The following is a 16,763-nucleotide window of genomic DNA, read 5'->3' as shown; positions in this document are numbered from 1 at the left end:
AGAACACAAAAAGGAAAGAGACTGAATTAGGGTTCAACAGGAGAAAGCAAGAAAAGAATCACCGGCGGTGAGGAATGGAGGGATTTCAGCAAAAACTGCAGCTCATTTTCAAGTGAACAGATACACAGTCGTAAAACTGTGACCGTGCCAAACACATTCTTTAAAAAACTAGATCCTAGATATCCTAGATACTTGATATCGCATATTATCCTGGATTATAATGTCAACGGCCTCCATTGAGAGGGAGTGTCATTACTTTCCAATTGCCGCTGCTATGACTTTTGCAGTGAGCTGCAGTTTCCATCCAACGCATGGAAGGCAAAAAAGAGTAAAGTGCGAGGTGAAGGGCAGCCAGTGCGGTACTGTGCTATAGACCAGACTCACCCCATCCCTACACAAGCCGGGGGATCATTCAGCCCCCCCAGCCTACAGCGCCGCCCCTGCACCGAAGGGCGAGAAGTTGAGGTGACTCCTCTGGAAGAGAGGAAAGAGAGAGACAGGCAGAGAGAGAATTCAAAACACACATACGGCATTTCATACATTGCTTTCACAACATGAAATGATAAGCTGTGTTGACATTATCAGTAGCCGAGGAAAGGTTTTGTCAATGCGAGGCTGGTCTGGTAATTTGGCAAGCAAATGTCAGATAGGTCAGATGATAATATTTGGTGGTTGAAATGCCCATGTAAAGTCATTAAAACACTTTTTAAGTTTCCATAGGTAAGTGAAATGTCATCCATAACCGATTTGTCACATCCATAACTGTCCATATTTTTCGTAAATGGGCACATGAAGATGAAATAAAATCACTATTTCTATGAAGAGCCACCCCTTCTCCGTTTGTTGGGTATTATTGCTTCTGTTTGGTCATTATAATTAGCAAAAACCGTGCATCCTTTTTGTCACATCCGTAACGCATTCGTTTTTCTCTTGTGCTTAGACTGATATTCTTCGACGTCGGGACTCTTTTAACAGGGGTTTAGTAACATTTAAAAAGATTATTAAATATAATGGTAATTGATACATTATCTGAGAATTAGTAAGCACACTTTTGACTGAAAATGTCACATCCATAACCCTGGAATAGTCCAACTGCTTTAAATGAAATGAGATTTGCTGTTAAGAGGTGTGTAAAGTTAAAGGGACAGTTCATCCAAAAATGAATAATCTGTCATCATTTACTCACCCTCAGGTTGATTCAAACCTTTATAAATGTATTTGTTCCAATGAACACAGAGAAAGATGTGCATGTGCCATTTTTATATTTTGTTGTGATGCAATGACATACATTTTATCTACATATGTGGATCACACAATCGTGCAGATGTGTAGAACCCAAGGACGGCCTCCCGTGTGACCTCTTCCACCTTATCGGACACAGACCCAAAGCAAGAGCGCTCCATCACCGACGGCCAGTGCGGGAACACTTCTGCTGTCATTTTCTAAGCAATCTTTACCACCTGCTGGATCGGAATACCGATAAGACCGGAGCGTGTCCGTCACATTCTCGCTCTCAATCGCAATCTCCGGCGAAACCAAGCTGATCAATAATTAAACATCATGATCTTCCGCGTGTTATGGGACATGGCGATGGGGATCAATAAAGACCGGATGGACCAGACGAGAGGAGAACTGAGATACAGAGAGCGGAGACATGGAAATATGAAGCAGACGTGCGCTAATACATGTTAGGGGGCATTAAAAGGCTGCTTCCTGTTTCCCAGCGCCATAAGGACATTAAGAGGTAGAGTGTCCGTCTGAGGATGACCCTGGTGGGGTTACATCTGAGTGATGGGAGCACATAGTCAATGCCATCTGTTTAAAGTCAGGTCTTCAGATAAAAGGATGCCTGTTACTGGAACAGATAAAACCTCGTTGCAGACCCGGGCTGTGTTCTTTGATGGCATATGGATAATAAGTTAAGACTGTCATGAACTCTGGCTAGGATCATGGTGTGGGCCTAATATTATCAGTAAAGGATGTATACAGGTTTGGAAAAACTAGAGAGCCAGTCATTCATGACAGAATCGTTATTTTTACATTTTTGTTTAAAGGAACTATCTATCCCTTTAAACAACGTCTACTATTGAAATGACATTAGTGGATCATTAACACGATTAACATTTCATGGTGCACGTGAGGTTTTGGCCTTGTTTTGTGTATATCTGGCACGGTGCAGTGAATGTAAAACGTCTGTGTAAAGTTACCAGAGGGCCGAGTATTAGCAGTGAGTGAGTATATACTCTATCTGATGTGGTTTAAAAGGTTAGTGTCCAGTTTCAGAGAGCACTAGCATGTCGCTCTATTTCCTCTGCAGGGGGCAATTCTGTACATGTGAATTTTTCATTATCCATTAAATAATTAAAGCTTTATTTATGGTGTACGGGATGGAACCTTGTATACTACAACAAGCATTGTTAGACGAAAAATTCCACAATGTTTCCATCCGTTAACTGATGGGGAACAATGCATACTTGTAACTAACTAAAGTATACAGTATACACCAGACGGTATACAGTAAGCTACTATATCCACGCTGAACACAGTCTAAATCTCTTTTTCCAGACACTTCCACATCGTTTCAATGCAGCCCCTGTGACCTTGACCCCTATCATGTGACACGTGCAGGAAACAGAGGATAGGATGAGATCCGATAACCAGAGGGACTGTGGCATTCAGTGCTACATGAGGTACCAGTATCTCGGGTATCGCCAAGTGAAACACAGAGTGCACCTACCCTGCCTCCCGAAATAAAAAAAACATTGCATTTCAATTGTATTAACACAAGGACTTCTAAACCATTGGGAAAAAGAACACTGCAGCTGTTTTAAATAATGTGCTCTGACAGAAGATTATATAAGGTACAGGACTAAGTGGTTTGTGTGTTCATTTGGATAATGACAAGTTTCTTTCATTTTCAGCTTGGATTAGAACACACTGGATTGGAAACACAGGATGCCCGGGCTATTACAGAGGAAATAGGACACATATTGCTTCCTCATTTTAGATATAGATAAACAATCTGCAGCACTGGATAGAATGACAATGCCTGTTAGTCAAAGCCAGAAAGGACTTTGGTTCTCCAGTAAGGAAACACACACTTCTAGATCTGATGACAACGGCTTGTTTCGCATTCAATAACATGTGACGGATATGAACGCTTGCATTTTACGGAAGAGCACCTCAGGGTCAAAGTATATACATAGTATACTCATAAATCATTACGGTGCTGCACAAGTCACATAATGTGTCGGCCTCTATGGGGGGGGGGGGATGACGGCGTGGGGTGCAAATCACGTATTGAGACTGACAGGTGCACCGTGGTACAAGACGCACATGAACATACATCCTCTCCTGCACTTCCAATTATGATGAAAGCACATTTCCATTACTGTAACACACATGTGAGTCGTGAGCAAAGCAGAGGGATTATTCAGGCATGGAACAATTACGAGGCAGATAAGAATTACAAGCTCTGTCCGAAAACCTCAAACGGAATCTCTTTGATCGACCCTTTACAGAGGTGTTCAAATAACGAAGTAAAGAAAGACACGCCTCACAATTGACCGTAGCTGAGTTTGCTATTAGCACGTTGCTAAGCTATTAGCATTGAGGCGTGTCGGATTTAAAATGGGCACTTGTAAACTGGACAGCTCTCCCGGAAACGCTCAAAATGTAGTTATGTTGTTGTCTCGTAATATTTCAGTTAATAATTTAGATAACTGACTTGACTTAAAGGGTGGGAAATATATTGTATCCTTTTTTGGTTCTGTTGAACACCATATTTAGGAAAGCAAACAGTTCTGGGGCACCTTTGACTACTATTTGATTGACTACTATTGCAATGGCAGTCAATGATGCCCCAGAATTGACAACTGCTTACATTCTTACAAATATCTTTCTCTGTGGTCAACCGAACATAGAAATGTATTCAGGTTTGGAAAAACTAGAGGGTGAGTAAATTTCGAAATTGAGAGATAATCATGGGGGCCAATGTTGTTCTTCAAAATATTAATAAAAAAAAAAGTCATATAGGTTTGGAATGACACGAGTAGGTTTTTTATTATTGTTTGAACTATCCCTTTAAGTCTGCCCTGTATCGTTTCACTGAGCTTTTTACGGTACTTTCTGCCTTCAGTGTGATAACATTTATACAATATATGAAACAACTTCAGATTCTTATCAAATGGAGGTATTTTTGGTGGCAGCATAAAAAGCTATTGCCCCAGAAGCATGCCTAAAAATGCTGTCTGGGTAGGCAGCACGCTAGGTTTTGGATCAGATCCACAGTCATTCAGTGCTGATGATACAGTTATGCGGGAAAGTACAATCACAGCTGAAGGTATCGGATCTCGCCACAAAGCATACAAGTTTATAAAACAAGCATTTGACTGCCATAAATCAAAGAATGACCTCTTTGCTGTCAGCATGTGACATTCCCATATATCTGTACCCAATCCCATCAAGCTAACAGATGGTGTCTGCTCTAGCTATGGCTGTATGTGCGCATATGCCCGCACGCATACGTATTGTCTTTTTCGACGCAACTACCTCAAATCCTGTGCGTTTGGCCAAGGCTTTCGAATTCCTATTATGGTCTTCCTGTTGGTGACTGACAGTAACGTACATTCCATTGTGCCCATGACATGCCAGGAATGCCACAGTCATAGCTATCTATAAAACAGACGTTTCAGAAGATTCAGCCTTGATTCAGTTTTTGACAATCACAGCCAGCGTCATGTATTTCTTTCATTCAATTGGACGTTTTGAATTTCAAGAAAAGAGCTTTTATATTTATCACATATTTATTCATCTGTTGAAAAAGGACTTGTGACGCACCCTTCAGTACATCCTTCGTTCTTCAGAACTATTACTGGTCTCTATAGTGTTTCACTTCTCGAAGTTAAACTTGAACACACTAGGTAGTGAAGAAATGTGGACAGACGTCAGTAGAGATTGGAGTCGTAGGGTATTTCATGTTTTTTCATGAATTTAGGGTCCTGAATCAATATTCTGAACGATTCATACTAAGCTAATTTCTAACAAAGAACCGCTTGTTGATCCCCAACCCCACGGGCCGGAAAGAGATACAGATAATGTTAGTAATGCAGAAGCTCTCGGAGTACCCACATTAAGTTTTTATGAGTGGTGAGGGTAACCCTGCTTTCAGGACACACGGGTGAGATGTTGAGAAGCACACAGTGATCCCCCTGACCTCTTCCTGCGGTGAATCGACAGCCGAGGAGAGGGCCGGAGCACCACGGCACTCTCTAATGCAACTCTGAATACGATCTCCAGATAAGCCTCTGCTCATTTCATTTGGCAGAGTGCTGAGTCTGGAATGACATGGGACCCGCTCTCGCTTTCATTACCCATGATTACATCTGCCATTTGGGGTCACGCGAGACCTCCTCCCCGTGGAGCAGCGGATGACAGATGCCTCAAGAGAGCGCGTGCGTATACAGTATGTGTATCGGAGTGTACGTTTGTATACGTGCTTCACCTGAGTGTGATGGCTGTCCATGTGTCGGTGTATCACAGAGGTACTGGATGCGTTTGACTTTGGATCTTCCAACATCCCTGTTCAAAGAGAAAAAAATACAGATCTGAAATGTAAAACGTGTTTCAGAAAATGTTATTTGCAAAATCCGTAAGCCTAACTGACCTATGCCTTATACTGTACTCTTTCCATGCTTTAAAGGATCAATGTGGAGATTTTAGCGACATCTAGCGACCTTTCCAAGGACTACGGTGGCTGCACAGAACTAAGATGGTGTCTTCTTTGCAGAAGGAGAAAACGTATTTGCGAAATGCTCCGTAGCGTGTATACTACAAACAACATGGTGAATTCCATGCAAGGGGTCCCGCGGTGTATGTAGATAGAAATGGTTCATTCTAATCAAAACATAATGCTTCATTGTGTAACTCTTTATACACATCTGAAGACATAGTTATGCATATTATATTGCATTTCTGTCGATAGATCCTCCAAAAAATTCCTTTAGTAAATGTAAGTCATCATCAATGGCTGAATGTATACAGGTCACCATTTTTAAACCAAGCTGAGTTCCACTCACACTATGCTATATCCTTTATGTTATATTAGCCTCACTGAAACTAAAGACAAAAGGCTGAGCGAGAATGAGTGTAGGTGTTTTAATGTGACGGTGGCAGACCGGCTGATGGCTCTTCGGATGAGCACTTTATCAACTCCAGGGTCTTTGACTTTAATCCCAGACCGTTTCAGTGATAGCTTCTGGGTCAACTCACTTCGTCCATTTCTCTATGGATCGCGTGCAATAGTTGCTTAATCTTGTACTCTGTAATTTTCTCGGTTTCCTGTATTTTCTCACGCATTTAAATCTCCGTCTCTCTGGGTTTTCTGTCTGTGGTGCTTGTCAAACTCAGATGGGCCAAGGTTACGCAGTTGTTGGAGCTGCGAAACAAACCTTGGGGCTAGACTGGGCCAGCCAATGACACGCGAATGACCTTTGAAGAATTGGATGGATGTATATCCATGTATATGCTTTGGCAGTCTCTTCATTTCTTTAAGGAAATTAATCTGAACTATTCCTTTAATTTTAACCAGATTTTTTGGCAATTCATAATTTTTTTATAAAGTAAAGATTTTGTATTCCTTTGTACGATTTTAAATGGAATTGTGTAATATCAGAAAAAAATAGGGCTGCTAGACAACTATTTTTTTACAAATAGATACACATTTCTTCAATTTAACACTGGATTCAACGTAATAAAAATAAATATATAAATGTATTATATGTACATTTATGTAAATACAAGTATAAACACATCAAATTCAAATAATAAATATTAAAAATATTAAAATAATAAAATGAAATGGTTATTTTGATTTAATAATTGTTGGAAGACAAAATTGAAGTTGAAAATTACAATTATTTGCACTGCCATAATATAAAATGACATCGTACAAATTCATACAAATTAGTCACGTCCTAAAATAGTTAAGAATTGCCATGAGATCGTGTTTGTCCGAGGTAAAACCTTTGAGGCACGACACAATCCAGTCTTTTATCAATTCTAACCTTGTGCGCCATTACCATAAGAGATCTGGTTGCCGTTCTCAACGGGAGCAGGGTTTGAAGAGGTGTGGTTGTTGGCATTTTTGTCCTGTAACTGCGGCGACGGAGAGGTGGGTCCCTGATCCTCTCGACCCGGTAGGTTTATGTTGGAATTTGAGAGTCCTGTGGCCCAAAAATGAACATAACATTCCATAAATACACAGATTCATTTCAACATCATGTATAATGCATGCTGCAGCACGGTGCAATGCCCTACAGGTTTCCGACTGAAAGCGTGACCCTTAACCTGCGCGTTCCAAGTTCATGAAAAATAAGGGTGATGATGTGGCATGTGAGTTAACACCTGCCACCTTGAGTCACTAACATCTCTGCTGGGGCCTCTGCAGCTGCCCCAGTCGGGCATTGTGGGAACGATGAGGTCCTGTGATGACGTTAACGGGCGAGAGAACGGAAGCACGAGGGGCTGTTTAAGCCTCACGGCATGCGGGTCGGCTTGGATCTGACCGCCACAGGGATGGATATAGCACAAGGGTCAGCTGTCCCTTAAAAACTCTATTACCAGCCCTGTTTCCATTACAGCATGAGTTCACTCTTATTATAAACGTCTGACTATACAACGCCAGCTTCTGGGGTTATAAGACATTCGTTAGAGGCAGCTTTGCGTCTGAGACCCCTGCTGACATAATGTGTCGATATGAGCAAAGCAGTGACACTACATTACATTATACAGTACAATGGCTCTTATGGTGTTATATTTCTGATATAGGATATACGATAAGTATATATGTTCATAAGTATGAAAATATTAATATTATAATATGTAATATGAATAATATTCAGTTTTTTATATTAAATATAAGGAAGACAAAATGATGTTGTGATCTCATTTTTACACCCCACTGTTGGAAATAACTCAACTGTAATGTCATCGCTAAAACTAGGGGGACCAAACATGCAAATGAAAATGACACCCCGCGTGACACACATGTCAATCAAGATGTCTGACAAAGTGACAGCGCATATCATTAATGCCACAACAGTTGGCTTCACCTTGTCCTGCATTGTAACTCTGTTCTATAAGGACTGACAGACGACCAGTTACAGTTTAATCCCATAAAAGAGCAAGACTGTGAACACTGTTCACATTCTGAAGAATATCTAGGAAGGTTGAGAAGATCATTCAGCAGATTAAGGGAATTCAATTTTGGACAATGTCACAACAAAGCTGCTGCTGAGATGAATGTCTAATGTCAGAAGTACAAGAGCATGTGGGAAACATGAGATCTGTTTTTAAATATCTCTCAAAGTCCTACACAAACCTTATGACAGATAATGTTTGTTCACCACACATACACACATCTAAGAAGTAACGGCGTGCATGATGACACACACTTTTAATGCTCTCATATTAGGCACATTATACGTTTCACCCCTTAACCTTCCCAAACAAACATAATTATAGCAAATGCTTTGGCCAATCCAATGTGATATTCTCAAATTTAAAGAATTGGCACTCGTAAGAATAATCAAACCTGTACACACACTGGAGATTCATGCAGTACTCATCACAATGATTCACACTCGTCTGCAGACCTGGAGACTTTGATTTTTAATATTTCATGGCTACATCATCTTTAGTCCATGTAATATTTATGTGACTGAAGCTAATACCCCCTGAACCGATAGAGAGAGAGCGAGAGAGAGAAGGAGTGAGAGAGAGCGAGAGAGAGAGAGAGAGAGAGAGCGAGAGCGAGAGAGAAGGAGCGAGAGCGAGAAGGAGCGAGAGCGAGAGAGCGAGAGCGAGAGCGAGAGCGAGAGCGAGAGAGAGAGAGAGAGAGAGAGAGAGAGAGAGAGAGAGAGCGAGAGCGAGAGCGAGAGCGAGAGCGAGAGCGAGAGCGAAAGCGAGAGCGAGAGCGAGAGCGAGAGCGAGAGCGAGAGCGAGAGCGAGAGCGAGAGAGAGAGAGAGAGAGAGATTATGAAGATGGGGAAATAACTCCATTGAGTTTTGTGCACTGTATGAATGTTTTGTTCATTTACGGTATTTGGTAGATAGCATATGTCGTGTATTGTAAGCATGTGTGAAAATAAAATAAAAAATAGCGCATTTAATTAAATGAAATGAAAAATAAGAAAGTGTGATCGTATCTAGTTATTGTTTCTTATCTGGTTTGATATGTGTTAGTTGTTTACTTGCTTTGTATCTTTGTTGTGTTGTTACTGATTAGATTAAATGTTTCTAAATTGTAATTTTCATTTGTTAATATTTATGCTAATATTACTTTTTAAATAAACAAGCACATTTACTAGCAGTTTTAACTTTGTATTAACAATGTGGTCTAAAATGTAGTACTACAGTTGTACCAACTATGCTATATACTTTTGTATACGCATGTCATTATCTAAATTTCACACCTCAACAGCATTGAACACCTTCCGTGTTAACTTCATCAAAAGACATCTGTAATCAAGTTTACAGCAGTTCTGAATAGCCCGCTGCCAATATGCATGTCGGAATGTCTGCCTGTCACTCGCTTTATTTTCTGTATAGATCTGCAACACAAACACCGTCAGTGTAAAGGCTCAACGGTTGCCTGCTGCTGCTACATTTCCATGCTGTAGATGCAACAAAACTCATTTTACAAGGAGTGTCCTGGACTAAGAACAGTCAGAACCGGTGAATAATGATAAAAGTAGCACAGGATGACTAATGTTATCGAAGATCAACAGCCAGACATACAATTTTCAAAAATGCAAATAGATCTGTGCATGTAAATATGGCTCTTTCCCAAGGAGGTAACCCAGGCATCAACATCAACAATTTCCTTACACGTGCACCCCGTAATTAAAGCTCATTGATCGTGTCTTTGTAACACAGCAAGTTCAACACACCACACATCTCAATCCTTCAAGACACTCAAAGGAGAGTTCTTGTTGTTGAAATGAGTAGTTCTGACACTTTCTGCCTCTGATTGATGCAATTAGCAGTTAGCGATGTGGATGGGTGGATGGGTCACGGAGTTCCAATAAAAATATATAAATTTTACTAACAAATTGGCTAAATAGTTCAACCGGAATGAATGACAATAAAATTATTGAAATACATTTAAATAGAATCATACGGAAGCCGTAAAGTGCCAAACAAAACAACAAATCGCAAAACGCAACACCAAATCTGAAAACACATTAACAAACCATAAAGCACAACAACAAATCCGGAAACAAAATAACAAATCAGAAAACACAACGACAAGTCAGAAAACACAACGACAAGTCAGAAAACACAACGACAAATCAGAAAACACAACGACAAGTCAGAAAACACAACGACAAATCCGGAAACAAAATAACAAATCAGAAAACACAACGACAAGTCAGAAAACACAACGACAATTCGGTCAAACTGGAAAAGGTAGGTCTTTTGTGTGACCGGGGTAGTTACTGCTGATTGGAAGGAACCCCTGTTAAATAATATTGCATCCAATCAGCAGTAACTACCCGGTCACACAAAAGACCTACCTTTTCCGGTTTGACCGAATTGTCGTTGTGTTTTCTGACTTGTCGTTGTGTTTTCTGATTTGTTATTTTGTTTCCGGATTTGTTGTTGTGCTTTATGGTTTGTTAATGTGTTTTCAGATTTGGTGTTGCGTTTTGCGATTTGTTGTTTTGTTTGGCACTTTACGGCTTCCGTAGAATCAAATTTAAAGGGGAAGTTCACCCAAAAATCGACTTTGTATGATTTACTCACCCACGTGACGTTAAATGTGTTTAGAGAACTAGCGGCGTCTTCGGAGCGCAAATGAATATATGAAGGTGACATCCGAGATATTTCCAGGCCTCCTCATAGACATCATCGCGTCCAATAGGGGCACGTCCCATGCGGGGCACATACCTAATACGCATGCATCAAAGGGCTCACGTCCAAGAAGACGACGAAGAATAACCATTTCTCTAGTGAACTCCGGAAGTTCTCTAAACATGTTTAACGTCATGTGGGTAAATAAAAAAATCACACAAAGTAGATTTTTGGGCGAACTTCCCCTTTAAGTTACATTTAAATGGTAATCGTAAAAATCTATGTTGGAGATTAAAACTGTATACACATATATTCATTTCTTTGTGATAAGTCATTTCACTTATAATTAATAATCATTATATTTTGATATATAAAATATAATTCTTCAAAATGAATGATGTATTTATGGTTGGATGCAAATCTTGGAATGGACTAATGAAAGTGTTTAATGTCGAATTCATTTTTAACGCTAATGTAACAAATTCCATTCACTTTCATTCCAATTCTAATTGAACATCCGTTGGGCGTGACTAATAATATTCAACATCTTGCGCATGAATGAAAAGACAGGCAATTCTTCAATTCTGCATTTGGTCCGACTTTGAGCATTTGCGGAACACGCAATGCATGAGAGATCCACGTTCATAAATCCATGTAATGAGAACTATCCAAAATCACTTTTAATTAAATGTTATCGTGACAAAACCGCAGACTGTGTAACGTCGAATTTCTACAATTGTAACAGCATTTTTTTTAACCAAAGTACCATCAGCTAAAAGTTTAAAAACGTTTAAGAAGAAGTCTGTTAACTTTGACTTTACGTCCAAACATAATTAAAGAAAAATAACGTCACTAAAAACTCATCAAAGCACTTTGACTAGCCGAGTTCCAGGTCCGGAATTTCATTGCACAAGTAATATCACAGAGCAAAACAAAACACATTTGTCGTAGGTTTAAGGCAAATTAGAAGAAGACTAGTCCCTCAATACGTACAAATTTGTATCTTTGTGCATAACATGTGAGCTCAGTCATGCACACTAAACCTTAGTCCCGGCGTCCCTGTGGGTTTCTGTCCCACCAGGAGACAAATGACTCTGTTTTGATATGCCATTAAATACTAGTCTCTACGTGGATATGCACCTCATGTGCCTGATATATTTGTGTCTTCATGGGCGAATGAGCGCTCTTTTGGCCCGTGATCAATGACACAAGCAGGCCCATTGTGCAGCTGCAAATAAAGGGATTCATTCTGCCAAAAATGAAAATTGGGTTATCATTTGGGTGAACTGTCTTTAAAGCCAGCTGTCGGATAAGGTTGCTGTGGTGTAGTAAGAAAACTCGCATCAAAACCTGCAACCCTACATAAACACACTGCTCTCATTGGAATGGCTTTCTGAGAGAGCGTTGTGGCTTTTATGATAAATCTTTGGTTTATCGGCACCGGCCTCACTGCTTTTAACAAACACAAGGCCTGGCACAGGATGAGTCAAGAAAAACCACCCTAAACAGGACGTGCCTTTCAATAACCACACAGATGACAACCAAAAGAGTGCTGGGAAAGTTTCTATAATTCGACCAGACTATTTTAACCCTCTGGCAGTAAATTAAACATAGCCACATGTGCTGGTAAGTGCACTTTTCTGATGGGCTATAAATATGAGAACAAATCTTATAAAATGTGATTCAAGTAGCAGTATGTAATACTTTGTAAAACTTTTGCTACACAACACCTTGTGGTTTCATGGTTTGATCGATTTGAACATCAAGGCAAAACGTAGGCATTTTGAGTCCAATGGAGAAAATCACTTGCTGCCCTCCATCTGCATTTTGCAGAGTGCCGTGACGTCATGAGCAAACAACCTATTATTGAGGTTATGCTTATTTCAAGAAAGAAAAGCAGTAATCCTTTATTGTTACTATTAATATTTTTGCTGTTTTAAGATGTTTAGATGCTTTAACTGGAAAACAAGACAAAAGTATATTTACCTGAATTCATTAAGCAGACACTTTTATCCAAAGCAACTATCAAATCAAAGGGCATTTACTGTAACAATTTATCAATGTGCTAACAATAAATAAAAAAGCATGTTAGGATACATATGAAGTACTATTTATTTATTAACGCCATTTCAGCATTTATGGCTATATTTATGAATTTGTAGTTGTGGGTGGGGCCATTTCATATCTACATATAAAGTACTAAGTAAAGCAATAGTTCACCCAAAAATAAAAATTCTGACATCATTTATTCACCCTTTATTTGAAACCTGTACATGACTTTCCTCTGTGGAACACAAAAGAAGATATTTTGAGGAAAGTGTTTTGTGCCAATACAATGGACGTTAATGGGGGCCAATGGCCCCATTGTTTGGATCCCAACATTCTTCAAAATATATATTTTTTGTGTACTGCAGAGGAAAGAAAGTCATACAAGTTTGGTTTGACATGGGGGTGAGTAAATGATGAAAGATATTCATTTTGTGGTGAACTATGCCGTTATGTGTCACAAGCGTGAGGTGGGACTACCTTTTTGCACTTAAACAAACATGACGCGCTTCACTTTTAAACACACACATCACCTGTGCAAGTTTTTACTCACCGCTGTCTCTGATTTTTCTTCCTGTGTTGGATTTACGGAGCAGGCTGCGGCCTGTGCTGAAGAGGGTGTTGAGCTCATCTAGGGGGCTGGTGAGGGATCGCCCATTGGCCGGGTTAAACAGCAGAGGAGAGGAGGAACATGAGTGAGCTCTGCGGGGTTCTGGACGTGAGGTCTTCGCTGGGGAGTAGGGAGGCTTTGCGCTACTCGGGGGAGTCTCTGTTAGACCGTGCCCGGTTTTATGAAGAACTTTGGGAGAATCTGTGCTTGCTACAGATGCTGCACGGGTGTGGGCCAGGAATCCTGGCTCAGGGGGGAAAGGAAAATGAGAAGGGGGCCGATAGGGAGGTGGGAGTGCTGCGGTGGGAGGTGGCGGAGGGGCAGGAGGAGTCAGGGGCGGCGTTGATTTGTCCGGCATCAAGATGGACAGACTCGGGGACGAGTCGGCCCTTTGGCGGCCGTACTGGGGTGAGAGTGGGCTGCCTCCATCTTGGCTGGTGTAATTGAGGTTGGTCTCAAACACCGGGAGCTTCTTCACCTCCAGAGGGGTGAGGGGAGACTCATCCGAGGCAGGTGAGCAGGTTACAGGGGACGGGGGAAAGACCAACAGCGGGGGTCGGTGTGGAAGGAGATTGGGGAATGGAGCTGGAATGTCACACGTTCCATCTTTGGCGGGTTGCTTTCCCATGAGTGTGCTGGGAGGCTCCATTAGGGTCACGGGCCTCTTGGCTTCCATTACCGGGGCAGTTGGGGGAGCGAGATTGACTTCGGGCATGACGACCGGAGCTGTGCCCACATCGTCGGGTGGGAAGTACTTCATTTCCTCATAAACGGCCTCACTCAGGTCTGGGGTCTGGGAGTCAGCCAAGCTGAGGGCCCGCGATGCCCCCACCATCTCAATGTACACGTCCTCCTCATCCTGACAGGGGTAGAGGCTTAGCACAGAAGAGTGAGGGCCATCCACAGACGCTGCTCGCTGGATGAGGCCCAAGCAGTGGCCCCCTCGTGCCAAACTAAAAAGCTTCATGTCCGTGGGGCGTGCAGGGGAGGGTACCGAAATCTCCTCATAGGAACCAGTCAGTTTGGTGTTGGGGCTGCGTTTGGGTTTTGGGGGAGGGATTTTCTTCATGGTGCTATAATCATCGCTGTGAGGGCGTGGCTTGGACAGAGCTAGATGAAGGTTGGTTTTGGAGAGGAGGGAAAATGCCATAAGTGGGAGCAAGGTTTTTCAATTTACAATAACATTTTTACATTTTTCGTTTTAAAAGCTAAAACAGGGAACATGAAGTTCTTCTGGACCAGTGTTGTTTTCTGTCTTACAAAGTGTTTTTTGGCTTAATTTATCAATAGAGGGAGTGTCCACATATTGTAAGTCACAAAATGTATGTAAATAGACATTTAGACATGGTTAAACTGATACAGCATCAATACGTACGATCAGAAGGAGAAAGCTGAGTTTTAGGTGGGCTTCCAGACGGAGAGGCCTGGCCGTCAGCAGGGCTGTCTTTAGGTGCTATACTCAGCCCTGCGCTCACCACCTCATACGAAGCGCTGAGACGTGTATTAGGGTCTCGTTTCGGTTTGGGAGGAGGTTGTTTTCGTGGCGAGGACATGTTTCCCCCACTCCCCTCTTCAATGGAGTGTGGCGCAGGTTGAAGGGCCGCTTTGATTGATGTCCCAATGATGGAATGTACCAAGCTGTCCATTACCAGGGGGAGCGGTACAGAGCTGGAGCGGAAATGTCGGAGTGGTCGGCCTCCCCCTCGGCCCGCAACATCATTAACCCTTCCGCTTTTTTCGACGACCCTAAACAAAAGAATGAACGAATTAATAATTCAATGGAGTTAAAGGATAAAACTGTTTGGGTAAAGTGCTGATTCCCTCGATTGGCATATCTGGCACCCCTTTGCCCTTCCCCTCTCAAGCAAGTCATTATTCATGCATTCATACATTTATTCTTTCAGTCATTCTCTCACCATCACGCTAGAAGCAAACATATGTCCCGTCTCTGTGTATGATGGATAGTGAAGGTGCTAAGCATCTGCCAAATGTGAGAGGATCAGTCTCAACCTTCATAAAATCAATACATCGGTGTCAAGCTGTCCGAGCAGATCTGTGCAAGAACATTTCATTGCACTACACTAACTGGAATGGGTGTTGTCCTGTTTCCTAACAACAGGGTTATTTTTTTGGCTGGCCGGGTAACAGTAGTTTACATTTTGGCCTACCGGTTTAATGGCTTTTAATTATAAAATGTCAGAAGATTGAATTATAACTCAAACCTATTACAACTAATGCTTAAATTTGTACTTATAATTGTATGTAATTTTGTCATTTCAAAGTGTTTTTTCGTGACAAAAGAAAAGGCTCAACAAATTAGCATTACATTATCAATCTTAATGGGATAATACATAAATCTAGGCCAGAAAAGATTATTAACATTGTTGATATTCTAAGCAGACTGTAATACCGTAATGTGACATCCACACTCTTGTTTGATATTTCCCCTTTAATCTGGATCTACCATCTGTTGTTCTTTCACGATAGGCGTTTGGGTGGTTGATGTTGAGCAAACAGGGGGTGGCGGGGGTTACAGTGACTTACCCTAAGGAGATTTCACCAGCCCGGAGTGGGGGTGGGTCTTATCTCTCTGTGATTAGCAGAATGGCAGCTCAGATTCACAGGGTTTGACAAATCTAGATTAGCTACGAAACCCCCATCCTTCAATCACGTCAACTCAACCCCATTTGTGAAGCGAATAGAACCGAATGTATGAGATGAATGCTTGTTTTGAGGAACAATAAGCCCACCTCCTTCATAACAGCGGAAAGCATGAGACCCATGTTACCCAAATACACCTTTTTAATTGTGTGTATTTATGTAAATACAGTTTACAATTAGTACAGTATATATGCAGTTAGTATAGTATATAGTACATTTAATACTGTACATGCATGACTACTGTTCAAATGTTTATGAAATTTGCCTTCAGTCAACACTTTAACATTTAACACGGCCATTCCATTCAAGAGTTTGCTGAATTCCAACAGAAACAAACCTCAGGAGAGGCATAAAGTCACCCAAAAGCAAAGTCAATAAGACAGAGATCATGTCAAGGTGCATGATCAGGGTTGTTTCGTCAAGTATATTTTTCCTAATTTTAATTAAATAGATTGAAAACATTAGTTTCGTGTTGTTATAAAACTTTTATTTGGAATTAAACGCAAAATTACTGTCAGAAATAATAGTCAGAAATGTACCAAGGCTGTCGATGGGACCTTAGCCTTTAAAAAGGTCCTATATACCATTTACG

At 41.2% G+C, this 16,763-nt stretch overlaps 1 protein-coding gene across 1 annotated transcript in view; it reads right to left on the bottom strand.

The window, feature by feature from the left end:
* Nucleotides 1–426: 426 nt before the first annotated feature.
* Nucleotides 427–16,763, bottom strand: part of myo16 (myosin XVI) — a gene marked incomplete at both ends in the record, with an annotated part of 107,178 nt that continues 90,841 nt past the window's right edge. The window contains 5 exons of the mRNA XM_079464779.1: nt 427–474; nt 5,504–5,580; nt 7,065–7,223; nt 13,454–14,620; nt 14,886–15,256. Of these exons, the coding sequence (XP_079320905.1) occupies nt 427–474; nt 5,504–5,580; nt 7,065–7,223; nt 13,454–14,620; nt 14,886–15,256 (1,822 nt within the window). The remainder of the gene's footprint in view (nt 475–5,503; nt 5,581–7,064; nt 7,224–13,453; nt 14,621–14,885; nt 15,257–16,763) is intronic.

Source organism: Barbatula barbatula (assembly GCF_947034865.1).
Source record: "Barbatula barbatula genome assembly, chromosome: 9".
Classification (NCBI taxonomy): Eukaryota; Metazoa; Chordata; class Actinopteri; order Cypriniformes; family Nemacheilidae; genus Barbatula; species Barbatula barbatula.
The sequence above is the reverse complement of the archived record's forward strand: the minus strand, read 5'-3'. Positions and strand labels throughout refer to the sequence as shown.